Here is a 27,512-nt window from a genome sequence, read left to right on the forward strand (position 1 = left end):
TGCCTCCTACACCGAGTCATGTGATGTCTCCTGTGGGAACCTCCCAAAGGGATCAATAAAGTTGATCTATCTATCTAAGATGTCTGTCTATGTCTCCTACACCGAGTCATGAGATGTCTCCAATATCGTGTCATGTGACATCTCTAACACCGAGTCAAGTGATGTCTATTTCACCAAGTCATGTGATATTTCCAACACCAAGTCATGTGCTGTTTCCAACACCGACATCGAGTCATGTGACGTCAAGAATGGTCCAGGCCAGATGCTGAGAGAAGGATCAGCTGGACCATGTCAGCTGGACCATGTCCTCACAGGCATTTTAATGTCTTCTTAATGTCTCCCTGAACCAAGCAGTGGTTCCATCATGTTTCCAGACTGTTACTGTCATCCCAGAGTCATGTCTCCATCATGGTGTGTCACTTTTCTATGTGAGTGTAATGATTTGTGGGATGTGTTTGTGTTTGATCCCTCATGTCCTGTCAGGTGTAATCTCTCGAATGTTTCTTCTCTCTGTTTACTGAATGGACTAAATCTTTTAATCTGTTTGTTACTGAAACTAAATCACATTTGTTTCTTCTTCTGCTTGTGGAGGACTACAACGCCTCCTGTCTTATACCACAGAAGAAGAGCAAGGATGGTCAGACCTGAGTTTTAGTCCAAACTATTGGACAGTACTGAAATCCATTAGAACCCCAACCTGACCCCTACCAGGTCTAAGTCAAAAGACCAGAATAAAGACCAGATCCAGAGGAAACTTTGATGTTAACCCTTTAATAACCCCAGTTGTGTATGTGACCAACTGAGGAATGGTTCTGGTTCATCGCTGTCACTTCCACATTATCTGATCTCTCTCTCTCTCTCTCTCTCTCTCTCTCTCTCCATGTGCAGTGACTGTCTCTCACCCTCAGGTCCAGACTCGTTCTGTCAGTCTGGTTTTCGTCTCTTCAAAGATAAACTTCAATGTAAACCGACTTCATTCTTCTCCACTCAACCAGAAACACTTCCTGTTCTGTCAAAACAGCAGCACAAACAGCTGCCGCATGAGGAAACACTCAGACCTCACACTGTCTTGGTCCTGGTCCTGGTCCTGGACCTTTTAGGAGTCTTAGGACTAGGGCCTGATTTCCAGTCTGGAGGTGTGTTTGACCACAAGTCCTGGAAACGATCCTGGTCTTTGGTCAGAATTACCTGTGTCCCCTCTGTTGCCGGGGTAACCTGTGTTTAGCTCAGTTGTGGACTGATGTACGTGTCGGCTGAAGGAGAGACTGACTGAAACTGTTTTGTTTCAACAGAAGCAACAATGAGAGGAACGGCAGGAAGACAAGCAACAACCCTGAAAACAGTAATAAAAAAGGCAACAAAAAAGACCTGCAGCAAACCAACAGCAGGGGCAACAGCAGCAACTTTAGATAGGTATATTAGTGTTTTTTGTTGCTGCTGCCACATTGCTTTTCCATTGCAGCTGATATTGTTGCTGCTGCTGTCCTTTCTTCTGCAGCTCCCATTGCATGTGTTGCTGCTGTGGCTGAACTATTGTTGCTATTATTGCTGATGCTCGTCATTTGCAGCTTTTCCGTTTCCGTTTCATTTATTTTTCTCAAGTTGCTTGTGTTGTTGCCAGTGTTGCTTTATTTGTTTTTATTGCTGCAGTCAGGCATTGATTCCTCCTTATTGCTCTGTTGTTGGTGCAGTTCTTGTAGTTCTTTAACCATTGCCTCCGTTGCTCTCGTTGTCCTCTGGTCTCTTTCTAGTTTATGTTAGCATTGCCAGCGTTGCGGCACATCTCATCCATTTGTTCCACTTTGTTTTGAAGCTACTTCAAAGCTACCAGCATGTTGCTGCTGTTGCTGCTGTTGCTGCTGGCGAGCGGCCATGACGGTCTTCATGCCTACGTGATGTTTCTGCGAGTCCTGACAGTAAGATGATGAAGAGATAAAGACAGACGCTGAGGACGGACGGATAGAGAGATCAGATAGAGGACGAGCACAGATTAAAAGGCAACAGGTACGGCTGGTTTCAAATAAACAACCAGAGGTCAGGTGATGTTTCCCGGCATGCAGCAGGGCAGTGACACCTCAAGAGCACTTCTGATTGGCCGTAACAAGGCAGCTATGAAGTGAGAGATGATTGGTTAAAGGACACTGCATTGTCCAGTTAAAGGTGTGGATCATTTTCTTAATGTTGCACAAGGAGATCTTTATCTCCACTTTTAGGTTCATTCTATTTTCCTCATGGAGTTTGTCTGGGGAACATCTGTCTGAGTCCAGTCTGTTCGCGTTTTCCCCGGTAGTTTTGAGTTTATTAAATCCTGATCACCCTCATATCATATGAACTCTCAGACTGACCCGGCAGAGATTCTCCTGCTGCCAAACCTCTTATCAACGTTTGAGTCACAAAAATATCCTGATTTTCCAGAGAGCTTCCCCTGCAAACATCATCCGAATAAGATGCTATCAGAGCGTGATGAGGCTGAGATACCGATCAGACTGGCACTGTCATGCCTCTTTAAGAAGACAGTACATTTCTATGAGTTGTCCTGCACTGATAACACTTCTCACGGAACCAACAACCAGTGCTGTGAATGCAGGAAAAGCCCCCAAGAAAGCAGCTCGCTGTAGGCAGAGGACGAAATGATGAGGTGGCGGTAGAGGACCAGGTAGAGGACCAGGTAGAGGTAGTTGCCCTGGATCCAGGTAGAGGTAGTCCACCTGGATCTAGGTAGAGGTAGTCCACCTGGATCCAGGTAGATCCAGGTAGAGGTAGTCCACCTGGATCCAAGGTAGTCCACCTGGATCCAGATAGATCCAGGTAAAGGCAGTCCACCTGGATCCAGGTAAAGGTAGTCCACCTAGATCAAGGTAGATCCAGGTAGAGGTAGTCCATCTGGATCCAAGGTAGTCTACCTGGATCCAGGTAAAGGTAGTCCACCTAGATCAAGGTAGATCCAGGTAGAGGTAGTCCACCTGGATACAGGTAAAGGTAGTCCACCTGGATCCAGGTAGTTTCCCTGAATCCATGTGGATCCAGGTGGAGGTACTTCAAACACATAGGATCTTCCAACATGGCCGAAGCCATCGTAGCTTTTTCACCAGAATCCTGAATGAACTCCTCCTCCTTCAGTTTGCTAGAATCCCATAAAAAAGGTTTCTATGTCAGTAATTCTCTCTCCTCCCCCGTCTGTCTCTCCCTTTGAATCACAACCATGTAGCATCAAATTTAAAACATCCATTAGTGCAGAGCCACATCAGAGTGCTGGGGACGGATGGATGGACGGGTCCAGGGATCTCTTGTCAGCAGACGGATGATTTATTTAGCGGAGAAAAACAATAAAACGAAGAAGAAGATGAAATGATGTTCGTGTGAAAGAGCAGCGATGGATATCAGTGAGGGAGGGGGGACAAAGACGAGGAGGGAGATAAGACGATAAGAAGACAGGATGAGGTGATTGTTGGTGAAAGGATAGAATTACACAGCTCAGGATTATCTGCACTCAGCTGCCCTGGTTTACAGGTGAGAGACAGGTGAGCTTCAAAACATCTTTCACCCAGCAGCCAATCAGAAGTGAGCGTTTCCTCTGAAGGAATTTAACTGTCCTTGTGTCCTCCAGAGACGTCCTCCACTCAGAGATGGGTTTCCTCCATGTAGTGTTGGGTCTGGGTGGGAGTCCCATCGCCTAATTATCTACTGACGGATGTGAATGTAAACTGAACGAGTGAACGAGTGATTTTAATGGACGGTAGTGAAAGAGAGGTTCACGGCGAGGACGGCCGACTGATTCCTGTCCTGACGCGTTCTTGTCAAAACAACATTTATTACTCACAGCGGGCACTTTGATCCTCCAGCAGGGTTCTCACTCTGAGGCTCGTGGCCCAATAGAGAACATCTACAGTGACTCACCAGACACACGGTTAAAGGTTCATTATCGGTTTATTTCATCCTCGTGGTTCTAGAATAAAACAGTTTCATGTGAAACATTTTCAGATCAAACTGATTCAATAAATTATTCAGAAGAGATGAAGAGTTCGGATTCCTGAAGCTCTTCTGTTAAATATCTTGATTTCATTGGAAAAAACAGAGGCTGTTTTAAATGTGAGAGCTGACAGGTCAAATATGAGTGTGAAGGGTAGACACTCGGTCTAGACGAAAGCATCTGTTCACAGAGAGCTTCCTTTCATAAAATACAATGTATGTTAAACAGTTTTAGCAAACTAAACTTATTACCAGATATTGTTCATTTCTTTTCAGTAAACCACATTTATATAAAATTATGTGACATTAAAACATTCAAAGACAAACGGTTCAGTCTGGTTTCACTACGTAAATCTGGAGAGATATTAGATGGTTTGATTATTTTTGCTGTTTGTCTTTTTCTTGACATATTCACTAGGGCTGGTTGTTGCTACTGACTTCCTGATTCACTGCGGTCTGATTCAGAGATATTTCAGTTTATAAATTTTTACTTCAAACTCAAACCTCATTGGTTCCGGAGGCTTGTGGTGTCTCCTCCATCTTCTCCCTGTCCAGTTCTTTTCTGTCCTCAGACTTTTTCAATCCAATCAGCTTTCAGTCCTGACGGAGAAGTTTTCTAACCAGAGATTTTTAAAAAACAACCGGAGGATTTTAGGAATCGATATCAGATTCTTCAAATGAAGATTGCTTTGAATCAGAAAATTAACGTTTTAAACCTAGCCCTAATATTGAGCGACAACAATCTGTGGCCCAAGAGGTCGAAGCTCCGGGAACACACACTTTAGTTTGGTTTTGTCCAGAGGAAGACGCCACAGAAAAGCTGAAGCTCCTCCTCCCTCAGTTTCTCAACAGTCAGACTTTACATTTGGCGTCCTCTCAGCTCCTGGAGCTCCATGTCCAATCGGACAAGCTGCAGTGGAGGTAGAGGTGCGTCAGTAGTCGTCGTAGCGGTACGTGTTGGGGTAGGCGTAGCGGTAGTCGTAGCCGTCGGTCCGCTCTGTCTTGGTCTGCAGAGGTTCGGGCTGAAATGACAGTGACTTGATGACACCGCCCGACTCCTCCGTCACCTTGACCTCGGTGGAGTAGGAGGAGGAACCGTCATCCAGCTGGGAGGAGCAGCCAGGAAGGCCCGTGGGTTTGGGGGGAGCACAGGACTGGTAGGACGGGAGTCCAGCTGGAGGTTTGGGGCAGGACTGGTAGGGAGGCAGCGCTGCAGGAGGTTTTGGACATGGCTGATAGGAAACCTGAGGAGGATGACAAGTGGTTTTAATTAGACGGAACAGTCATCAGCTTCACAGAAACAGATTATTTCTAAATTCTAGTCACAGGTTTCTCCTCCTGAAGTCAGTGACTCGAGATCAGTCCTGTTCAATTAGTGGCCCTTGGGCCATATGCAGCCCAGAGTCCATCCCTGAGAGACCCATCCTGTGGTCCAGCCCACCTGAATTGAATTAATTTCAGTTGAATTGAACTGAACTAAAGAGATGGGACAGAGGGCAACTTGTTTCGCAAGATTTCAAAAGTTCTTACAATATTCAGACCATGAAAACCATTGACTCAAACCTGTCTGGACAAAAAATGCTCAGCTTCTTGTAGGTGGGGGACACCTGGACAGGTTCTTATAGAAGGGGGACCAATTGACCTTTTGAAGCAGTTCTTGTGCTGTGGTGTTGCAGTCATGGTTCCTGTGGTTCTAAGGTGTAACAAGTGACACACCTGATGTAAGGATCCTGCAGGAAGCTGGTGAAGAGGAAAAGAAAGTGACCATCCTTCCTCACCAACCAATCTTACCTTGGTTGTCGTGGTGATGATGGTCTGCAGTGCTGCGGGAGAACCCGGGGGATTGCTAGGGTAACGGCAGGGGTACTCTGCGCTGTAGTAATGGTGGTTGTCGGTGTAGGGTGCGGAACTCTTCAGCAGCTCCTTCCAGCCTGGAGGAGGCTTCGACTGGTGGTCGAAAGAAGATGAGGAGGAGAGTGGAGCTGATGATGAAGATGACGATGAGGAGGAACCCAGGACTGGTGTCACCCTGCACACAAACCAGGATTTGGTTTAAACATGTTCAGAAACTGGTCTCATTCAGATCATCTTGATCTGGATCAGTCGGTTTACACCAGAATAAGACCATCACCAATCTCATTTAAAACTGTTTAAGACAAGACTCCTCTACACTTAAACCTGTCCACACTTTTGTGGTCCAGTTTTGGATCTTGTTCAGACCAATGACTGTAATTGGAAGCTGTTTGGGATCTGGTCTAGTTCAGACCGGTTAAGGATGTGATCCCAGATCTAAACCCATTTAGCTGTGTTTACACTGCCATAATTTGGTTTCCAGCAGGATCTGTTTTAGAATGTGTTTGAGGCTGACCTGGGGTCACAGAGGTCAGAGGTCATGGGATATGAAGGTGAGGTCAGGTATCCTTGGAACTCGTAGCCAGGCCGGCCCATGTAAAGCCTGGGATTGGCTGGTTTCTGCAACGTGGATGTGGCATCTCCCAGTGCATTGTGGGTGTTGTAGTAAGGGTCTGGGCTTTGGAATGCTGGGTAATGTTGCGGGAAGTTTGGCTCTATGAAAGAGATTCTGTCTGCGGGTTCAACACAGGACAGGAGGGCGGGACCAAGAGCCTGAAAAAAATAAACAATAAACACACAGTTAACAACATAAACAAATAGTTGTGGTGGTTGTTAAGGTTAATGTGGATGTTGTTGTGGTTATTATTATTGTTGTTGTGGTAGTTGTGATTGTGGTTGCTGTGGTAGTTGTGGTTGTTGTGTTTGTTGTGTTTGTTGTGTTTGTTGTGTTTGTTATTGTGTTTGTTGTGGTAGTTGTTGTGTTTGTTGTGGTTGTTGTGGTTGTTGTGTTTGTTGTGGTTGTTGTGGTTGTTGTTGTGTTTGTTGTGGTAGTTGTGTTTGTTGTGGTTGTTGTGGTTGTTGTGGTAGTTGTTGTGTTTGTTGTGGTTGTTGTGGTTGTTGTGGTAGTTGTTGTGTTTGTTGTGGTTGTTGTGGACCTGTGTCTCGATGAGTCGTCTCTTGGGCGTGAATGCAGGGGAGCTGACTCGTCTCTTGACTGAACTTCTTCTGGCTTCAGTCTCAGATTTGGATTCTGGTCTCGGATGGTCATGGACACCTTTAGCCTGGAGGAACAACAACACAATAAACATGGTCAGAACAATAGAATCAGCAACTGGTCTGGACTTTATGTGTGCATGTCTAGAATCCTGCTTAGCCAAGTTCACAGGCAGATGGGCCTGTTTGGATTGTTGGAGGAAACTGAAGTACGTTGAGAGAACCCACGCAGACACAGGGAGAACATGCAAACTCCACACAGAAAGAACCAGACGGCCTGGATTAGAACCCAGAACCTTCTGGCTGGGAGGTAATAGTGCTTGCTCTGGGGGTTTCCGACTGGATTTTGTAAAGCGTCTTGAGACAATTTGTATTGTTATTAACGCTATATAAATAAAAATGAATTGAACTGAATTGAAATTGTATTTAGCGTGTTTAGCATGTTCAGTGTGTTTGGTGTGTTTCGGAGGGTGAAGGTGTTGACCTGGAAGAAGATGGCCTTTCCATCGACTCTCCAGAAGTTGGTGACGGGGTAACCGCTATGACCACGACATGGCAGCAGCTCCAGAGCGGCGTTACAGCACGGACAAAGCTTCTCTGAAACACACAGGGTCTAGTCAGGAAGAAGGAGCTGGGGGACACCTGGACAGGTTCTGATAGGACTGGTCTCTGGCATAAGGGGGAGAATGGTGGAGATTCTACTTACTCTGCTGTTTCTGCCGGGCCTTGTCACAGATGGCAGGTCGTAGCTGCAGTCTGGATCCATCGGGCAGTGCGCAGCCTCGAGAACAGACGACCACACCAAGACACGACTTCTTCAGGATCTGACAGTTGTGGTTGTTGGTGTTCCTCATGGCCCAGCCGGACAAATGTCTCTGAGCATTCTTATCTTCAGCTGATGAACAAAGACAGCCAGAGGATTCAGGTGTTATGGTTCTGGAGGAACCTGAAGACAGAGTCCAACCAGATGGAACTTTATGTCTCAAATGATCCAAACTAAACTAATGTCTCACCGCTATAGATGTACCGGACATAACCATCTGTCCACTCCTGGAACGGATCATATTGCTTAGTGTCCTATAGACAGACAGGGGACAGACAGGTGGACAGACAGGGACAGTGGGACAGAAAGAGGGGGACATAGGGACAGACATGTTAGTCCTTCAGAAGACCAATGTGTACAAAGAGACAGTGTTTTACTTCAGAAATAATCGTCGTTCATTCACCTCAGCCACAACAACCCCAACTCGGTCAGAACCAGTTCCCCTCAGAGAACAACAGACTGTTGTTTTTCTTCTGGAGACACTGACCTGGTTTCATCCTCCTTTTAATCCACTGGTTCTGGAGGTCAACAGGACCAAGGCTCTCTGAGTCTGTTAGATTCTAGTCAGGTTCTAAAGTGTTCTGCTAGCTTTAATTCTCCACACAAGTGGTGAATGACTCTGAGTCTACTCGATGAAACTGTCACATATGAACAATCGGACTTGCTGGAGGTTCTGTTAATGAATGCAGCTCGACAGAACATGAGTTCTACAGACTGACGCAGAGTTTGTCTTTAGGAAGACTTTGTCCCAGAGTTTGTCTGTAACTCTGAAATGATGTATAGCGCCAGAACCAACAGAACCCTGAACTTATGTATAGGAGCAGAACCATTAGAACCCTGAACTTATGTACAGCACTAGAACCATTAGAACCTTTGATCCGTCAAACTATGTTTCCCCCTAGTTTGGTTTTTAAGGTTCAACTTGAAGTGGAACTGGTCACTTCATTAGGTACAGTAGTGAAAACAGTGGTCCAGTGAATGTTCTCTGCTTCTGGTTCTGATTCTGTTTACTCTTTTGTTTCAATCAAACATGACATGTGACATGACATGTTCTTATTATTGATCATAAAATGATCAATAATAAAACTGATGCATTAACATTCATCTTATCAGAGACTGAAAAACATGGCCACATCATTAGGTACACCAGTGGATCTAGTCTCCATGAAGGTTCTGGTTTTCAGCTTTAGTTTCTACTAACTGAGAGAGTGTGTTTTCGTTGTGCAGAATTATTGAACTGTAGCTGGTTCTAAAATATGGATCATCTCCTCAAATCAATCCAGTTTAACTCCATCCTCTACAATCATCATCCAGGTCAACGTTATTTAGTAATTTAGTTAAACTGGACATGGAGGATATTATTTATAACATTATTATATTATTTATAATGTTATTATATTATTCATCTTCTGCAACCGCTTGTTCCTATTAAGGGTCATGGGGGTCTGGAGCCTATCCCAGCTGTCATTGGTCAAGGGGGGGGGGGTCCACCCTGGACAGGTCTCCAGTCTATCACGGGGCTAACACAGAGAGACACTCACACCTACGGCCAATTTAGAATCACCAATGAACCTAACCAGCATGTCTTTGGACGGTGGGAGGAAGCTGGAGAACCTGGAGAGAACCCACACAGACACAGGGAGAACATGCAAACTCTACACAGAAAGGAACCAGTCGGCCCATGGATTCGAACCCGGGACCTTCTGGCTGTGAGGCATCAGTGCTAATCACCACACCACTGTGCCTTCCTATATATATAACTACATATATATATATAGACCAGTTATGTCTTAGAGCACACTGTGTAAATAAGAAATAATCATTAATTAATTAAATAATAAACCACAAATAATGGATAAAACATAATAAATAATAAATAAAACCTAAACAATTGATTGTTATTGATTACAGCTATTGATCAGCTGTGACTCTGGATCACTCCCAGAGTTTCACTGGAAACCAAAATATAAAAACCAGTTTCTTGTGTTTGAGCAACAACAGAATGGAGTCAACCTACAGGTCACCTCAACACGCCACCATGGAAACACTAGAAACCCTCAGGATTTAAACCAGTCAAAGCTTTCTTCAATACGTTTATTTTATTTGATGTCTGTTATAAACACTTTAAATAAAATGATTCTCACATAAACACCAAATGTAATTCCATTCATTTAATTCTAATAATTTCATTCTAATAATTTAATTCTAATAATTTCATTCTATTATTTAAATATAAGAATTTAAATATAAGAATTTAATTCTAATCGTTTAAATCATTTAAATTGGTATAATTTGAATGGAGTCTGGTGTGAGGCTATAATTACTGATTTCTCTGCTTGATTTCTGTCTGGACACTTTTCTCTGAATCTCTTGTGATTTATTTTTTCTGGGATTCACTTTGCTTCTGTTAAAACATAGAAACGTTCAAATTTGAGTTTAGAATTAAATTTATAACTATCCGAGCTGAACTCAGTCCGTTCTATTTTTCTTAAATGGTGTAAAAAATAAATAAATAAATGAACATAGTGTGGTTGCAGACTGGAGTCAGATGAAACATGTAAAATAATATTTTTATTTCTATTCAGTTGATTATTGATCAGTCATCATTTAATGTTGTTCATCCTCCAACCAGACTTCGTGTAGATTTTAGAGGATTTAAGGAGAATCAGGAACGCTTTCATTTCTATAGTCCTTTATAAATACTAACTGTTGATTTCAGCTGCCTCTGTTTTATTAGTTTGATTTATTTATGTGATTCAGATTCGTTCAGACCAGTTTATTGTAAACCAGTTTATAATAAATCATTTAATTAAATCAAGTTTTAGAGGGTTTGAGAAAAGCTTCTTCTACTTAATTCCATTTGATTTTCTTGGGTTAAATCTCTTCAGGGAGGAGGTTAATTTATTTGATTTATTTGATTTATTTACGGGCTCCGTTTAATTCACGTCTGTTTTTATTTTAGTCGGTTCAGAGATTTAACGCTTAGTCCGTTTATTTCCTTTCAGACATGAATGGATTTATATTTAATAAACAAAGACGATGATTAGCAACCAAATGAATGATTTTAAATCTATTTATCCCTTATTATGAATCAGTTATTATTAATGACTTACCTGCGGTAGTTTAGGGTCGTTGATGTCCCACGTCAACTTCATCCCGACTGAACAAACACAGTCCGCCTCGTCTCGCTCCTCCGACCTGGACATGATTCTGGTCCTGGTCCTGGTCCTGGTACTGGTCGTGGACCTAGTCCTGGTCCTGGTCCTGGTCCTTGTCACTGAGTTTTACTTTGAAAGTTTCTCCTCCGGACAGCGCGTGCGGTTCGGCGCGGAGTCAGGTAGAAGTGAGGAGGACAGGTGAGGCGGTCACGAGTCTGCAGAGGGGAGGAGGGAGGGAGGGAGGGAGGGAGGAGGGGGAGGAAAAGAGAATAAGGAAGACAGAAAATAAAGGTAAAGAAGGAGAAATGACAGTCTCCGTGAATATTGCTAATATACATTAGAATGTTAGACGGAATATAATATAATATAATATAATATAATATACAACATTAACGATAACTACAGTCAGTGTTCTCCAGGTAAAAGCATTCCTGTCCTCTGGTGAAGCTGATGATGAACTGACCAACATCCTGACGTTTTATTGACTTGATGCTAAACTCTCATTAAAACTCGTCCTTTATTTCTTTGAGCAGTTTATTAACAACATGTCAACACTGACACTTTCACTGTTTCTCACCTGAAGCTGCTGATTCACCTGTTCAGGTGTGTGTGTGCGTGTTACTGTGTGTGTGTCTGTGTGTGGTGTAAACACTTCAGTGTTTCTCCCAAAACAAACAAACTCATTAGTCATCAATTAGAGAAGAGCTTCAAGTGAGGACACACTCACCTGTCTGTCTGTCTGTCTGTCTGACTGACTGACTGTCTATCTGTCTGTCTGTCTGTCTGTCTGTCTGTCTGTCTGACTGACTGTCTGTCTGTCTGTCTGTCTGTCTGTCTGACTGACTGACTGACTGTCTGATTGACTGTCTGATTGACTGACTGATTGACTGACTGATTGACTGCCTATCTATAAGAGATCATCAACTCTGAGTAAAGAGGGTTTAAATTTATTTCATGTCTATTGTCGGTGACGATGTGAATGTAGTTGAACAACGTTTAATATAAAATGTCACAAACAACAGAAGAATCAGTTCACAGAAAATAATTCTTCTTCTGAAAGGGTCAGAAAAGCCAGAGTTTGGTTTGATCGAAGTGTCTCCCTCCGCGGTGGATCTATTTTCTGTATCCGCGGTCGTGATTTGTTGATTGGCGGCAGCTGCGCGCTCCCGAAGGAAGGAGAAGAAGGAGAAGGAGAGGAAGGAGAAGGAGAGGAAGAGGAGGCACGATGGTAAATGAACGGATTTTATTTCACCTCAAACTTTTACAGATCGATTGATTCTGAATCAGCTGTTTTAATAAGTTTGAATCGTCTGAACCAGCTCCTGTTGTTCTGCTACGCCCCCTGCTGTGTATCCACAGGAAGTGACTCTCCAAAATAAAAGACTTAAAAGAAACTGAGCATTAAACTTTACGGTTTAAATCACGAGTCACATTCAGACAGAAATATTTCCACCATCATGTTTATGTTTTTTATTGATGAATTAAATGGAGTTTGGTTCACTGATGCTCGCTGTTGTGTCTGTGGAGACACAGTGTTGACTATGTTGTGTGTTTAGTTTGAGGTGAAGCTTGAGGACTGCCTGCTCCGTGGAGACTCCACTCACCTGGTCTCTCTGCTTCACTATGAAGGTCTGACTACCTCAACCCTGACCAGGCTGGACCAGCTGGTTACCAAGGTAATGGGGGTGGGTTAGGATTAGGGTGGGGGGTAGGACCACTTGTTGGTTAATTGTTTCACTTTTAGCTTCCTTCAGTTTTCTACAGTTCTGCATTAAAAATGATTCAAAACATTTTATACCAGAAAGTTGACAAAGAGAACCCAACCACATAAAACTCTAACATTAGACTAAAGTGAGCCAATATTACATATCATGTCCTCCTTGTCTCCAGTATCTGCTGTGAGCTCCTGGTAACTAAATGTTTCTGGTAACTGCTGATCAGTGGTCTACAGCAGCTTGGAGGAATTTTAGCCCATTCCTCAGAACAGAACCACTTCAGTTCTGAGATGTTGGTGGGTTTCCTCACATCAACTGCTTGCTTCAGGTCCTTCCACAACATCTGTTCCTTTAGCTGCTTAGAAGTTCCCCTGGGTTCCTCTGGGACCTCTCAGACTATTATGGAGTGATCTTTGTTGGTGGACCACTCCTGTGGAGGGGAACAGTCGTCTTCAATCTGTCTGACTGTGGATTATTTGTGGGTTCCAAACTCTTTAGAGATGGTTCTGGAACCTTTTCCAGCCTGATGAGCAACAACAACTCTTTCTCTGAGCTCCTCAGAAAGCTCCTTTGTCCACAAACATGTGCTGTGAAGATCAGACTGAGACAAATCCCTGATTTATTGAAACTAAACCAGGAACTGAACCACACCTGAGTCTCATTACATTGATGGAAACACTTCTGAACACATGGACTCTGATTGGATCCTAGAGGAGCACCTCTCTGATATGTAATATTAATTTTCCTGAACAGTGTGTATAGTATATCTTCATACATTTAATATGATCATCATCGTCATCATCACCAGCGGCGAACATGTAGATGAATGTGTTGCTGTGGGACGGTTTTAGTTTCAAATAAATACTGACTTTCACATCTGAGTCCAGCTGTGATGAAGGAGGCTGAACATCAGAAGAAGCTGAGAGTCCTCAGCATCTTCTCAGAGACCTTATTGGTCAGTGAAGTTACCGTGACGATGTCCTGAACCTCCTCCACATTCTTCTGGTATATGATGCTGATATTCCTCCAACATGTTATTATTTATTACCAATATACAGAGCTGTTTAACTTGGATAGGTCAGTCTCCACAGACTGATGAAATACTGAAGTTGTAGAACTGTCTCTGAAATGTTACAACAAATCCTTCAAACTCATGTGACAGCTCGTCCAGGTTTATGGACAGCTGAGACACTTTGGTCGGCTTCAGTCTGATGAATTGCTGTTGGTTTCAATGTTTAGATCCTGCTTCATAGAACAAGCTCCGGTTTGGTTGTTTGGTTGTTCCAGAAGCTGTGTGGATCTGGTTTGTTGTTTATTTATTGTTTATTGTTTGTTTGTTTGTTGCTTATTTATTTGTTTGATTGTTCCAGGAGCTGTGTGGATCTGGTTTCAGCAGAGTTCTGGTTGTGTTGAAGTCTTTAGGGATTTTGTCAAGGAACAAAGACGACATTCAGACGCTCATCACCAACGGACTAACAGCTAAAGTAATCAGTAATCTATCAGTAATCAGTAATCTATCAATGATTAGTAATCTATCGGTAATCTAACAGTAATCTAATGGGATAATCTATCGGCAATCGGTAATCTATCTGTAATCGATCTGTCATCAGTAATCTATCAGTAATGTATCAGTAATCAGTAATTGATCAGTCATTTATCAGTAATCCATCAATAGTCTATCAGTACTCAGTAATCAGTAATCCATCAGTAATCAGTCATTTATCAGTAATCTACCAGTAATCATTAATCAGTAATCTATCAGTGATTTATCAGTAACTCTGAGTAATCTATGAGTAATCTATCGCTAATCAGTAATGTATCAATCTATCGGCAATCTAGCAGTAATCTATCAGTATTAAGTAATGTATCGTAGTCAGTAATCTGTCATAATAACTAATCTATCGGTAATCAGTTATCTCTCGGTAATCAGTTATCTATTGTAATCAGTAATCTATCAGTAATCAGTAATCTCTCAGTAATCTGTCAGAGTAATCATTAATCTATCAGGGCCATCAGTAATCTATGAGTAATCAGTAATCTAACGGTAATCTGAGTAATCAGTAATTTATCAGTAATCTGTTATTTATCAGTAATCAGTCAGTAATCTCTTGTGTCCATCGTTTAGGTGTTGTTGTGGTTCGAAGCAGTCCGGGATGTGTTGACCTCTGACCTTGAGAGAACCTCCGTCCCCTTGCTGAACCTTGTTGAAGAGTTTTTCGACTACTTCCTCGTAAGCAGCATGCTGGGTGGGGGGCTGACTCCAGTCTACTGTTTACCCTACACATGAGACGGGTCCATGTTCACCCCTACACATGAGACGGGTCCATGTATACCCCTACACATGAGACGGGTCCAGGTTTACCCCTACACATGAGACGGGTCCAGGTTTACCCCTACACATGAGACGGGTCCAGGTATACCCCTACACATGAGACGGGTCCCGGTATACCCTTACACATGAGACGGGTCCAGGTATACCCCTACACATGAGACGGGTCCAGGTTTACCCCTACACATGAGACGGGTCCAGGTATACCCCTACACATGAGACGGGTCCCGGTATACCCCTACACATGAGACGGGTCCAGGTTTACCCCTACACATGAGACGGGTCCAGGTATACCCCTACACATGAGACGGGTCCAGGTTTACCCCTACACATGAGACAGGTCCCGGTATACCCCTACACATGAGACAGGTCCAGGTATACCCCTACACATGAGACGGGTCCAGGTTTACCCCTACACATGAGACAGGTCCCGGTGTACCCTTGTTTGTTCAACGTTGGTTGTTCTTAAATGTGCTTTAGAGTATGAAGAGTTTGAAGACCAGTTGCCTGATAAAATGTCCTTCTGTTGCTCCTGTTGCTCCTGTTGCTCCTGTTGCTCCTGTTCCTCAGCTCCTGGGTCAAGCTTCTCTTCCAGGTTTGTCTGCTCATTTTGTCTTGTTGTTCTTCCGACTTTGTCCATTTTGTCTCAGCCTCTAAACTCACCCGTCCTTCAGTCCCTCAGGTGTCTGTGGTTCTTCTTCAGTTGGCTCAATTCGCTCTGGAAACACAAATCCACTTTCCTTTGAGACTGGAGGTAAATATACCGGACTGTACTGGTTCTACTGGTCTCTATTGGTCAGTACTGGACTTTACTGGTCACTACTTGACTCTGTTAGTCAGTACTGGTCTGTCTATATTGGTCTGTACTGGTCTAAAGTGAAGTCTTGTTGCAGGCCATCAGAACCTTCAACAGCATCTTGGAGTCTCTGAGCCGAGAACAGAGGAGACTGATCCAGAACGAGCAGAACCAGACCCAGATCCTGTAGAACCCACTTTTCATTGAGTTGAAATGTGTCATTTCAAACATTCCCATGTTAAAGTTTTACTTTTCTGACAGATCCCAGGTGGCTGCAGCGGTTCTGACGGTTGGAGGTGAGTTTTATCTAGAGAACTAGTCTTTGAGGTTCTGGGTGTCCTCTGAGACCAGGAAGACACCTGGGGGCTCATATACAAAGGGTGCGTGTGCACAAAAACGTTCCATATATAGTCATTCACGGAAAAGTTCAGATGTATCAAGAGTGAAATGTCCGTTAACTTGAACGTTCCTCACACCAACGTCATGTCTGGCGTACGCTGGCTTCTACAGATGTTGATCCTTTGGAGACACTTTGGAGACATTTTCTGATCGTGCAGAGAGGGGAATCTCAGGTGCAGGGTCAATTTAAATATAATCTGCATATTTAAAAGGGGCGTGACCAGGGAGGGGTTGGGTACAACATGTGCGCTACATTGGGATGTACGAAGGAAATGTGCTTCTAGATCTGAGCGTGGGCCACGTTTTAGAAGGAAACCCATTCAAGTCTTTGTACATGAGGCCTCTGGAGTCTTCTCTCTCTGAGATCCAAACCAGTTGAGTCTTGTGACCTGTTTCAGACTATGAGCTGCAGGTCAGCCTATCAGAGGCTCTGTGTCGGCTGACTCCTCGCAGAGACCGCCAGCAGAGAGCCAATCAGTGGTTCTCCAGCCGTGACATCAGCAGCGCCTTCTGTGACATCAGAGACGCAGACTTTGAGGTGGTGAGTGTCTTCCTGTCTTTCTGTCTGTCTGTCTGCCTGTCTACCTGTCTGTCTCTCTCTCTCTCTCTCTCTCTCTGCAGGACTGCAGGCGTTTCCTGAACTTTGTCAACTGTTACCATGAAGACCAGAGGAGGTGATGAACTTTAACTGAAGTTGAATGAACAGAACAAAACTGAGCGTCGGATTAATTCAGATTATTTTTCCCTGTATCTGTCAGGGTCTACACCTTCCCCTGCCGACGAGCGTTCCTCGACTCCACTCAGGTAAAAACTGAAGCGTTGATCCTTTATGATGAAACTTGGATGAAACTTTACGTTTCGTATTTTTTTCTGCAGATGTTTCGACCAAAAGATGACAAACTGGACGAGTTCTGGATTGATTTTAATGTCGGCTCTGGATGTGTGAGCTTCTTCATTGATGAGCCTCAGGTAGACCTTCACTGCCTCACCATCTCGCTCAGTGTCGTTGCTCTAATGTGGTCTCCATGTTGTTTTCAGGGTTTTCTGTGGGGCTCCATCCACCTGCTGAAGGAGGAGGTGGCTCATTACAGCCTCCAGCTCAGACATGATGGTCAGAACTCCACCTTAAACCCTCTCATGAATATGGGACAGTATGTCAGGTTTTTGTGTTTCTGAGAGATTCTGTGTGTTTTCCCATGATGCACCGGGGCAGAGACAGTCCTCAGTGTTGAGCTGAATAATCCCATAATGCACCACAACAGCACGGGTCAGACAGTGAAGCTGATCTTCAACTGTGAACACCACACAGAGCTGGAGGAAGCTGCTGGGAGGATTTTCATGGTACCTGTCTGTCTGTCTCTCTACCTGTCTGTCTGTCTGTCTGTCTCTCTACCTGTCTGTCTGTCTGTCTCTCTACCTGTCTGTCTGTCTGTCTCTCTACCTGTCTGTCTGTCTGTCTCTCTACCTGTCTGTCTGTCTGTCTGTCTCTCTACCTGTCTGTCTGTCTGTCTGTCTGTCTGTCTGTCTGTCTGTCTGTCTGTCTCTCTACCTGTCTGTCTGTCTGTCTGTCTCTCTACCTGTCTGTCTACCTGTCTGTCTGTCTGTCTCTCTACCTGTCTGTCTCTCTACCTGTCTGCATGTCTGTCTGTTGGTGTTGTAGTGGACGTATTTCTTTGCCAGTTTCTGTGTTTTGACCTTTTGACCTGATGATGATGATGATGATGATGATGCTCAGAGACCATGTTTTATTTTTAAACGGTCTTGGTCTTTTAGAACTGAATTGATCAGCTGTTTGTTTCCGGTAGCTTTTAGTCATGTAACACTTCCTGTGAAGCATTTATTTTTCTGTGATGAAATAAAGTCAAAAGCAGTTTAAATTTAAAAGAAGTCTCCTGCTGTTCGTGCTTTTAATCTGGAAACAGAAAGTGCAGAGCTCCCCCCATCATACAGATGCAGGTGGTACAGTCCAGCGCCCCTTCTCTGCTGACCAACACAGTGTTCGATCCTACAGCCGCAAGAAATCCCAGAGCAAGAGTCAGCTGAAGAGTGAGTCACTTCCTGCTTCATCAGTTATTATTGTAATTATTATCTCCTCCTCATTGTGACTTTAAAACAGCTTGATCTCAGTTTACTCTTAAATTACAGTGGTGGTTATTATAAGATAAAGTTGGGTGCATGTATGTTTGGAAACTGACAAACTGTTTGTTATTTTATTTCTGAATCTGGAGTGAAAATGGACCCATAAACCTCATCATGGTGATATTTTAGTCCTGAGTCTCCAGGTGTAGTTCTTGGGTCTGCTCTGGATCTTTAGATGTTCCTAAGTTTAATGTTTCTGGAGCCTGTTTCACTTTCTTTGAGAGAGACAGGTTCTGCAAGCAAATGTCACATGATGAAATATTTCCCATCTTATCAGACAGTCTTAAATTTCTCTTGCAGTTTTACTTTACAGGTTTAGAAAGCTGACTCTGATTTATTTGATCATTTCTGTCAAACACAAACCACGTGGTGCCATCTGTCTGTAGTTCTACCTCTGTCATCTCCAAGCAGTGAAGATGACTCCTCTGTAACCACGGTAACGACACTGACTCAAATAAACAAACAGTTTGTTTGCGTTTGTAAAGTCTGACCGTTGGTGTCTTTTTACAGCCTTCAACGAGGAACAGAGCAGAGATCCTGTTTGATCAGGTTATCCACTCCACTCCCGAAATCTGTGAGTCCACCATGTCAGGAAGCGACCCCTACAAACTGGACTAACCATCATGCTGTTTTCTGATGATTGAACTGGATTCAGACGGTTTTGCTGACGTTGTCAGATGTGAATCTCTGAACCTGTGTCAGGTGTTCCTGAGGGGGCGGAGCTACAGGCACAGGAGTTGGATGGAAGCTCCACTTCAAAAAAGGTTTGTGTGTGTTTTCTTCCTCAGTTAAAACAGTTGTAAAAAGTGTTTCCTGTTTTCAGGGTTTTTCTGTTCGATTTTGCAGGAAGTGTTCAGGAAGAGAGAAGCTCCTGAGTCAGGTCTCCTCTGTTCTTCCACCATAATGTTATTCACTTAGAAACACAAAGAAGTTTCCTGAAAGTTTTCTAAAAATTGCAATTAATTTATAGCTGGTGTGTGTCCTTGTTTCATGATAAGTAATAATAATAACATCCAAACTAAATTGATATTGTTGTTCAGGATACCTGTCAGACCTGACTGAGGGCATATTGACCCAAAAGAGGAGGATGGAGCCTCAAGAAGAGGGGGAGGAGCCTATCTCAGCAGTGACAGGTTTATTATTTTAGTTCATGTTCATGTTCATGTTTAATGAATTGCTGTCACCCATCTGGTCTCATCTGAAGGGGCGGGGCCAAATGCAGAGGAAGGAAGTATAATAAATGAGGAGGTGTGGCCAGATGTCGAGGGTGAGGGGCTTGATTCTGAGCAAGGGGTGGAGCCAGAGTCTGGCCTGACATGTGACATCACAGCTGCCTTCAGAACCTTCAAAGCAGAAGTGGAGCGACACTTCACTGTCAGTGAGCGTCCATTGGCTCTCAGCAGTGATTGGCTGATTACTTAGTAAACAGGAAGTGTGTTTTCAGGGCTGCTGGCAGGAAGTCAACAATCAGGTTCTTCTGTCTCTGAAAGACTGTCAACAACACGTCTCCTCACTGCTCTCAGCTGTCCATCAAAACAGGTACCGTCCACTTCCACACACATGTCCATCTGTCCATCACACATGTCTATCACACGTACGCCTGTCTATTGTACCTGTCCATCACATCTGTCCATTGTACCTGTCCACCACACCAAGTCCTCCATCAGGTAGTAACCATGCAAACGTGTTTTCAGGTTGTTGTTGTTGCAGAGTTTTGAAGGCAATATCGCGGATCAACTGAAGCAACTGGAGGAAAACTCTTCTAAGCTGAACTCCATAAACTCTCAGATCCTGGTGCTGAAAATATTTCACTTCAAAATCAGCTGTAGTGTTTTATGAATGATGTTTGAATTTGATCCAGATGTCTTTGTCCTCTAGAGTTTTTTCCAGTCTCAGATGCAGCAACTCAGCTCATTCTGCACTGAACACCTGCAGAGGTGAGTTTAATCTGGTTTAGACCTGTTCACACCAGCAGAGTTTACACCTGTATAGACCAGCAGAGTCTGATCTGGTTCAGAACAGTTCAGACAAACATAGTCTGATCTGGTTTACACCTGTATAGACCAGCAGAGTCTGATCTGGTTTAGACCTGTATAGACCAGCAGAGTCTGATCTGGTTTAGACCTGTTCACACCAGCAGAGTCTGATCTGGTTTAGACCTGTTCACACCAGCAGAGTCTGATCTGGTTCAGAACAGTTCAGACAAACATAGTCTGATCAGGTTTACTCCCGTTCAGACCAGCAGAGCTTAATGTGGTTTCGAACTGTTGAGACCAGCAGAGTCTGATCCGCTTTAGACCCGTTCAGATCAGCAGAATTGAATCTGGATTTAGACTGTTCAGGCCACATATGGTTTCAGCATATTTAGCACCAGAATCTGGATTAAATGTATTCAGACTGTCACTATTCTGTTGTGACTGTGGTTTAAACTGGTTTGAGACCACGTGTTTCAGAAGTGGTCCATTGTGGTTCTGGTTTAGGACATCTCAAACCTTCAAATAGATTTTATTTGTCACATGCACAGTTATACATAGTACAATGCACAGTGAAATGTATTCTTGTACCTGCAGCCAGTAGTAAAAAAAATAAGTACTACAGTAAAACAGCAGTAATTGCAAATTTCTTAACACACAAGGTAAACAATATAAGTGTAAATGTACACTGAGAAAAACAGAATAAAATAGACTATAATATAGAATAAAATATAGACGTAAACTCAAGTGTAAACTTAGGGGGTGTAGTTTATTTATATATATATATATATATATATATACACACACACATTTACAGTATTTAGCAGCTACATGAATAAAGTGCAGTGGTATTTAAGTCCAGTTAAGGCTCAGAGTTGAGCAGGCGAATGGCATGTGGATAAAAACTCTTCTTCAGCCTCTCAGTCTTTGTCCTCAGGCATCGGAGACGCCGACCTGATGGCAGTAGAGAGAAGAGAGAGTGTCCGGGGTGACTGGGCTGTTTCAGGATCTTTGTGACCCTTAACCTGCAACGTTTGGTGTAAATGTCCTGCAGGTTGGGGAGGGGGGTTCTGATGGTCCGTTCCGCTGAACGGACCACCCTCTTGAGGGCCAGGAAGTCCTGCCTGGTGCAGTTTCCCATCCAGGTGGTGATGCTCCCACACAAGATGCTCTCGATGGTGCAGGTGTAAAAGTTCCTGAGCACCTTGAGAGGGAGCTTAAAGTCTCTGAGGTGTCTGAGGAGGTAGAGACGCTGTCTGGCCTTCTTCACGATGATGTTCAGATGGTGAGTCCATGACAGGTCCTGTGAGATGGTCACTCCCAGGTATCTGAAGGTGTCCACTCTTTCCACCTCAGAGCCACAGATAGTGAGTGGATGGAAGTCCCTCTGCTGTTTCCTGCTGAAGTCCACAATCAGTTCCTTTGTTTTGCTGACATTCAGCAGGAGGTGGTTCTCCCGGCACCAGTCCTCTAGGTGGAACATCTCCCTCCTGTAGGCTGTCTCGTCGTCGTGGGAGATTAGTCCTACAACAGCGGTGTCATCAACAAACTTGATGACCAGGGGGGCTGAAGTGTGGTGACCCACTTGGACCACCTGTGGTCTGCCGGTCAGGAAGCTGTAGACCCACCTGCACAGGGAGGAGTCCAGACCCAGGTCATCCAGCTTAGAGTCCAGTCTGGATGGGACTATGGTATTGAATACTGAGCTGTAGTCAACAAACAGCACAGTGCCCACATGGGAGAGGGTCTTGTGGAGGAGGAGGTTTATGGCGTCGTCTGTGGATCTGTCCGGCCGGTACGTGAACTGTAGTGGATCCAGGGTGGTGGGCAGTGTGGAGGTGATGAATGTCTTGATCAGTCTCTCAGAACATTTCATCACCACGGATGTGAGGGCTCTGGGCCTGAAGTCATTGGAGCTGCTGGGGTGTGGTTTCTTTGGGACAGGGACTATTGTGGACTTCTTGAAGCAGGTTGGGATCACACACTGTCTGAGTGAGAGGTTGAATATCACTGTAAACAGAGGTGCCAGCTGATCAGCGCAGGTTTTGAGGACACGCCCACTAATCCCGTCTGGTCCAGACATTTTCCTGGTGTTCACACTTTTAAACACCCTCCTCACGTCGCGCTCCGTCACAGTAAGTGTGTCCTCCCCTCCGGCTGGGAGCGCAGCAGGCAGTCGGTTTACAGACTCAAAGCAAAAAAGTTGTTGAGTTCATCAGCCAGAGAAGCATCGGCACTCACTGGGGGGGTGGGTGCTGCTTTGTAGTCCGTGATGGTGCGTAGTCCCTGCCACAGTCCCCTGGAATCAGACTGTCCCATCAGTTTCTCCAGTCTTTGGCCGTAGCGGTGTTTAGCCTCTTTCACCGCTCTGCAAACACTGTAAGAGGCAGACTTATATTCCTCCATGTTCCCAGAGTCGAGTCCGGAGTTGTAGGCAGCGGTGCAGGAACGCAGAGCGTCGCGGACAGATCGATCCACCCACGGCTTCTGGTTGGGAAAAGTCTTGATGGTTCTCCTCGGCGTGCTCGACTGCTGCACCCACAGTGCAGGAAGGAACGCTTCTGGAGGTCTTTTGTCCCCTCAGCAGTCAGACTCTTCAACATCAGCATTTCCTAACTCTTCTGCTGCTGAGCTGCTGAGCTTCTTTTCAGGACTTATGCACAGTGTACAGTATATATATATATATATATATAAAACCATCATCTCACACCTTCTATTTGCAGTATGTGGTAATTTAACTCCTATTGGAGTTTGTTGTTGTTTTTATTCATGCTATTCATGAATAAAAACTATATATATATATATATATATATTCAACCTCCTTAACACTTTAACTCCTTAATCCACACAAATTTTTCAACTCAGACCAGACACTGTGAATCTCTTTGATGCAATATGTAAATATTTTATGTACATAACATATTTGTCTGCCGTATTCTATTTTTATTCTATTCTATTTTTTTGTATCTTCTGCATCTTGCACTGTTGTTTCCTGTTGCTGTAACGCCCTAATTTCCCCACGGGGATGAATAAAGTCTTATTTTATCTTATCTCTTATCTTATCATCCACAACTTTTCCGATAAATCCCACAACCGCCTCCGTAAACTCCTCGATATCTCCACCCGCACTGCTGTGAAACATGTCCCAGTCGGCTGAATCCAGCGCACCCTGCAGAGCGGCCTCCGATTGATCTGTCCACCACGTCACTTCTCTCACTGCAGGGGGTTCCTGCTTCAGTCTTTGTTTGTATTTAGGGAGAAAAACAGCGGTGTGATCCGATTTGCCAAAGGGGGGGAGAGGTTTCACTTGTAGCCTTCTTTGAATGGGGAGTAGCAGTGGTCTAGAGTCCGTACTCCTCTGGTGGGGCAGTCGATGTGTTGAGTGAACTCCGGTATCACCTTTTTCAAGTTAGCACTGTTAAAGTCCCCGGTTACAATGAGGGCCGCTTCACGATGGTTAGTCTGAAGGGTGGAAATCGCCTCATGTGGCTCGGACAGTGCAGCGTCCGTGGCCGCCTGGGGTGGGATATAGACGGCGCTGATGATGACCGAAGTAAACTCACGGAGTAGGTAGTGGGGACGGCATTTTATGGTTAGGCGAGCATGAGCGTTTGAGAGGGACAACGTTCCTACTGTCACACCAGTTGTTGTTAACCATAAGGCATACTCCACCTCCCTTGACTTACTCGTTCTGTCCATGCGGTGAACTGTAAGGAACTCCGCAGGTTGAATCGCGAAGTCCGGTACGTGAGGAGTCAGCCATGTCTCAGTGAGGCAGATGATGTTGCAGTCCTGTATGTCCCTCTGGTACTGTATCCTGGCCCTGAGTTCGTCCAGCTTGTTCTCCAGTGACTGGACATTGACTAGTCCAAGTCAACTAGGCAGTGACGTGTGGTGTGCTCTTCGCCTCAGCCTTTCTCTTACGCCAGCTCTTTTCCCCCGAGGCCGTCTGCGTGACCTGGGGCTCCTGCGTCCTCCTTTGTTTGTGTCGGCTCCCCGGCATAGGATGTCTTGGGGCCACGCCGGATCGGAAAAAAGTGGTCGTATAAAAAAGTTTGAGTAGTGTAATCCAATGTCTATGAGTGACTATCTGTCATAAGTGATATGACACAGGGTAGGTGAGCTAAATAAGTTAAAAGTAAAAGCAAAAAGCACTATGTACAAAGAAAGTGTCGGAGCAGGTACGACGGCTGCTGACCTTACCGGCGCCATCTTCCATCTTCAGGTTCTTGCTTGTGTCTCCTCAGGTTGACGTCATTGGACGGGGGTGCATCGGGGACAGAACGTCCATCAAGTCCTTGAAAGAGCAAGTCGTCCCATCAGATCATGTTTGGTGTAATCTGGTTAGAACACACCAGAACCAGAACCAGAAAATCTGAATTTGTTTAAGTATTTGTGTCACCAAACGTCATTTAGGTTTTGGTGAATTTTGTGTTTCCAGTTAAAGAATTAAAGAAGAGTTAAAGAAGAAGTTTCCTGAACTAATAAAAACATAAAGTGAATCTGGTTCCTCTGCTTCCTTTATGGATCAGGATATGGTACATCTGTAGCTGGTGCAGACCGAGTCAGGAGGTCCACTGGTGATGTGGAGATGTCATAGATAGTTTTGACTTTAGAGGAGCTCACATCAACAACCTCTGAATATTTCATACTTACCTGAATTAAAGAAAACATCTGAACTATAAATATAGTTTATTAATCCTTTACTTTCACTTTAATAATGATCTGAAGAACCAGTGATATTCACTGGCTTATAAATACTTAATTCATTCATCTTCTGTAACCTCCTGTTCCTGTTAAGGGTCGCGGGGTCTGCTGGAGCCTATCCCAGCTATCATTGGTCTAGAGGGGGGGGGGGGTCCACCCTGGACAGGTCTCCAGTCTATCCCAGCTGTCATTGGTCTAGAGGGGGGGTCCACCCTGGACAGGTCTCCAGTCTATCCCAGCTGTCATTGGTCTAGAGGGGGGGTCCACCCTGGACAGGTCTCCAGTCTATCCCAGCTGTCATTGGTCGAGAGGAGGGGTCCACCCTGGACAGGTCTCCAGTCTATCACAGGGTTAACAGAGAGAGACACTCACACCTACGGCCAATCTAGAATCACCAATGAACCTAACCAGCATGTCTTTGGACGGTGGGAGGAAGCTGGAGAACCTGGAGAGAACCCACAGAAAGGAACCAGTCGGCCTGGATCAGAACCCAGAACCTTCTCACTGTGCGGCATCTGCTAACCAGCACACCACTGTGCAACCCTAGATAGAACATAAAAGAACATTTTTTTCTAAAATGAACCAAAATACAACAAATAAAATGTCTTTATGAGTGCATTTATAATCTGCTACTAATATAAAGTGTTATCTAATCATAATGAAGTGTTATTCAGACAGAAGTCAAAGTGAAACACAGAGTTCGTCGCTTGAGGAACAATGGAGGACATCCAGGGATGATGAAGATATCGGTCAGTCTGTCTGACCTTCATCTATCCACTTCTCCAGAGGAAGCTTTGTTCTTCATCATTCCCTCAAACTACAAAACCAGAAGCTGAGAATGAGTCCTTTATTCAATTTGTTATTCTTTATGCTGTTATTCATGATGGCCACCATCTTCAGCACAGTCACCAGGAGGGGCGTGGCTTCTCATCATCACGTGACCTTTCTGCTAAACTGTGATGATTAATGACAGGCTGTCCAACTATTACATCAGTGGAAGTTGAAATGTCATTGGTCCAGATCTAGTCTCTAATCCAGAGGTCTTCAACAGGGGGTCCGCGACCCCTAGGGGGTCCGCGGAGGTACTGCAGGGGGGTCGCGAAAATGTTTTGATTGATTAGACATTTTTTTATATTCACCTCAGTTTGAGGTATGTTTATAAATGGCAGTGGCACGGCCACCCATACCACTGTACCTTGCATGTTCAAAATAAAAACATGAATATATTAACCTGTTTGTTATTTTAATATCTTAGTATTGAATGCAGAACAACAAGGTACATTTCTACAAGGCACTATAGGACCGGTTTAATATAAAACACAATTTTATACAATATATATATATAAGTAGGGGGTCCCCGCTCCATCTCTCCATCAGATTGGGGGTCCTTGGCCTGGAAAACGTTGAAGACCCCTGCTCTAATCCCAGAAGGTGTTCCACATGGACCATGACTGGGAACATGATGGCTATTGTAGACTGTAATATGAGCCTGAATTGGGAGGAGCTAGTGCAGGGGACCCAAAACTACAGCCCCTGGTCCATGTTTAATTCTAAACATACACTACCTGGCCAAAAAAGGGTGAGGAGGAGGAGGAGGAGACATCGTGGATCCTCACAGACTGTGGCCTGTCTGTTAAGAAGTCCTGGACCCAGTTGCAGAGTGTGGAGCTCAGTCTGAGTGTTGTCAGTTTATGTACCAGGGTCTGTGGTATGGTGTTGAAGGCTGATGTGAAATCCACAAAGAGCATGTGAACATAAGAGTCCTTGTTCTCTCAGTGGGTGAGGGCTGTGTGGACCACAGAAGATATGGCGTCCTCTGTGGATCGGTTCTTCCTGTATGCATACTGGTGCAGGTCCACAGTGACGTCGATGCAGTCCTTGATGTGGGCCATGACCAGTCTCTGGAAGCACTTCATGACTATCAGGGTGAGGGCTACTGGTCCATAGTCATTCAGGCTTGTCACTGTGGACGTTTAAGGAATGGGGATGATGGTGGTGGTCTTCAGGCAGGTGGGGGCCACCGCCTGTTGGAGGGAGGTGTTGAAGATGTCTGTCAGCACCTCAGTGAGCTGGTGTGTGCAGCCCCTCAGCACCCCCCCAGAGATGTTATCTGGACCAGCAGCTTTGTGTGGATTAATCCTCTCGAGGGTCCTCCTCACTTCTGCTGGGGTCACGCTGAGGGGCTCTTCTCCTGGTGGAGGGGGGAGTGGTGCTGGGGGGGTCTGGGTCCTCAAAGCGGGCGTAGAATCTATTGAGAGCGTCGGGTAGAGAGGGGTCCCTGGGGCATTGTGCATCTCTGGTGTTATAGTCTGTGATGCACTTTATGCCCCTCCACAAACTCCGTGGATCATTGGATGCGAAGTGTCCCTGGCCTTGGCCCTGTTCACTCCTGCAGTCAGCTGTCTTCTAGCCGCCCTGAGTGCCAGTCTGTCACCAGA

General features: G+C 44.6%; 2 protein-coding genes and 1 pseudogene across 6 annotated transcripts in view; 1 reads left to right on the forward strand and 2 right to left on the reverse strand.

Moving 5' to 3' along the window:
* LOC311503688 (laminin subunit alpha-1-like) overlaps positions 1-3,075 on the reverse strand; it is a 48,454-nt pseudogene extending 45,379 nt beyond the window's left edge. The window contains exons 1-2 of the transcript in view: positions 2,964-3,075; positions 1,818-1,945 (exon numbers count right to left, since the gene is read on the reverse strand). The product of the transcript in view is annotated as a laminin subunit alpha-1-like (transcript). The remainder of the gene's footprint in view (positions 1-1,817; positions 1,946-2,963) is intronic.
* gcm2 (glial cells missing transcription factor 2) lies at positions 539-11,064 on the reverse strand (the record flags this gene model as incomplete). The annotated part of the gene is made up of 8 exons (XM_084565974.1): positions 539-5,213; positions 5,761-5,998; positions 6,338-6,594; positions 6,978-7,103; positions 7,520-7,632; positions 7,742-7,930; positions 8,049-8,112; positions 10,972-11,064. 8 exons carry the CDS (start codon positions 11,062-11,064, stop codon positions 4,902-4,904), a joined length of 1,392 nt encoding a protein of 463 aa, XP_084422100.1. The 3' UTR covers positions 539-4,901.
* A 1,141-nt stretch (positions 11,065-12,205) lies between these two features.
* On the forward strand, positions 12,206-24,843 carry sycp2l (synaptonemal complex protein 2-like). Of its 4 annotated transcripts, XM_084566280.1 has the most exons (25): positions 12,206-12,244; positions 12,573-12,692; positions 14,102-14,215; positions 14,857-14,961; positions 15,631-15,655; positions 15,735-15,814; positions 15,954-16,042; positions 16,118-16,152; positions 16,654-16,796; positions 16,877-16,929; positions 17,014-17,059; positions 17,132-17,224; positions 17,294-17,366; positions 17,469-17,596; positions 18,178-18,301; positions 18,781-18,830; positions 18,905-18,968; positions 19,097-19,158; positions 19,241-19,274; positions 19,435-19,527; positions 19,599-19,768; positions 19,839-19,933; positions 20,089-20,188; positions 20,273-20,331; positions 24,615-24,843. In XM_084566280.1, exons 1-25 carry the CDS (start codon positions 12,242-12,244, stop codon positions 24,667-24,669), a joined length of 2,013 nt encoding a protein of 670 aa, XP_084422406.1. In that variant the 5' UTR covers positions 12,206-12,241; the 3' UTR covers positions 24,670-24,843. The 4 variants fall into 4 exon arrangements, with proteins under 4 accessions (XP_084422406.1, XP_084422404.1, XP_084422405.1 ...); XM_084566278.1 differs by having other exon boundaries at positions 17,014-17,224; XM_084566279.1 differs by having other exon boundaries at positions 17,132-17,366.
* The last annotated feature ends 2,669 nt before the right edge of the window (positions 24,844-27,512 follow it).

This window comes from Chelon labrosus, assembly GCF_963514085.1.
Source record: "Chelon labrosus genome assembly, chromosome: 18".
NCBI classification, from domain to species: Eukaryota; Metazoa; Chordata; class Actinopteri; order Mugiliformes; family Mugilidae; genus Chelon; species Chelon labrosus.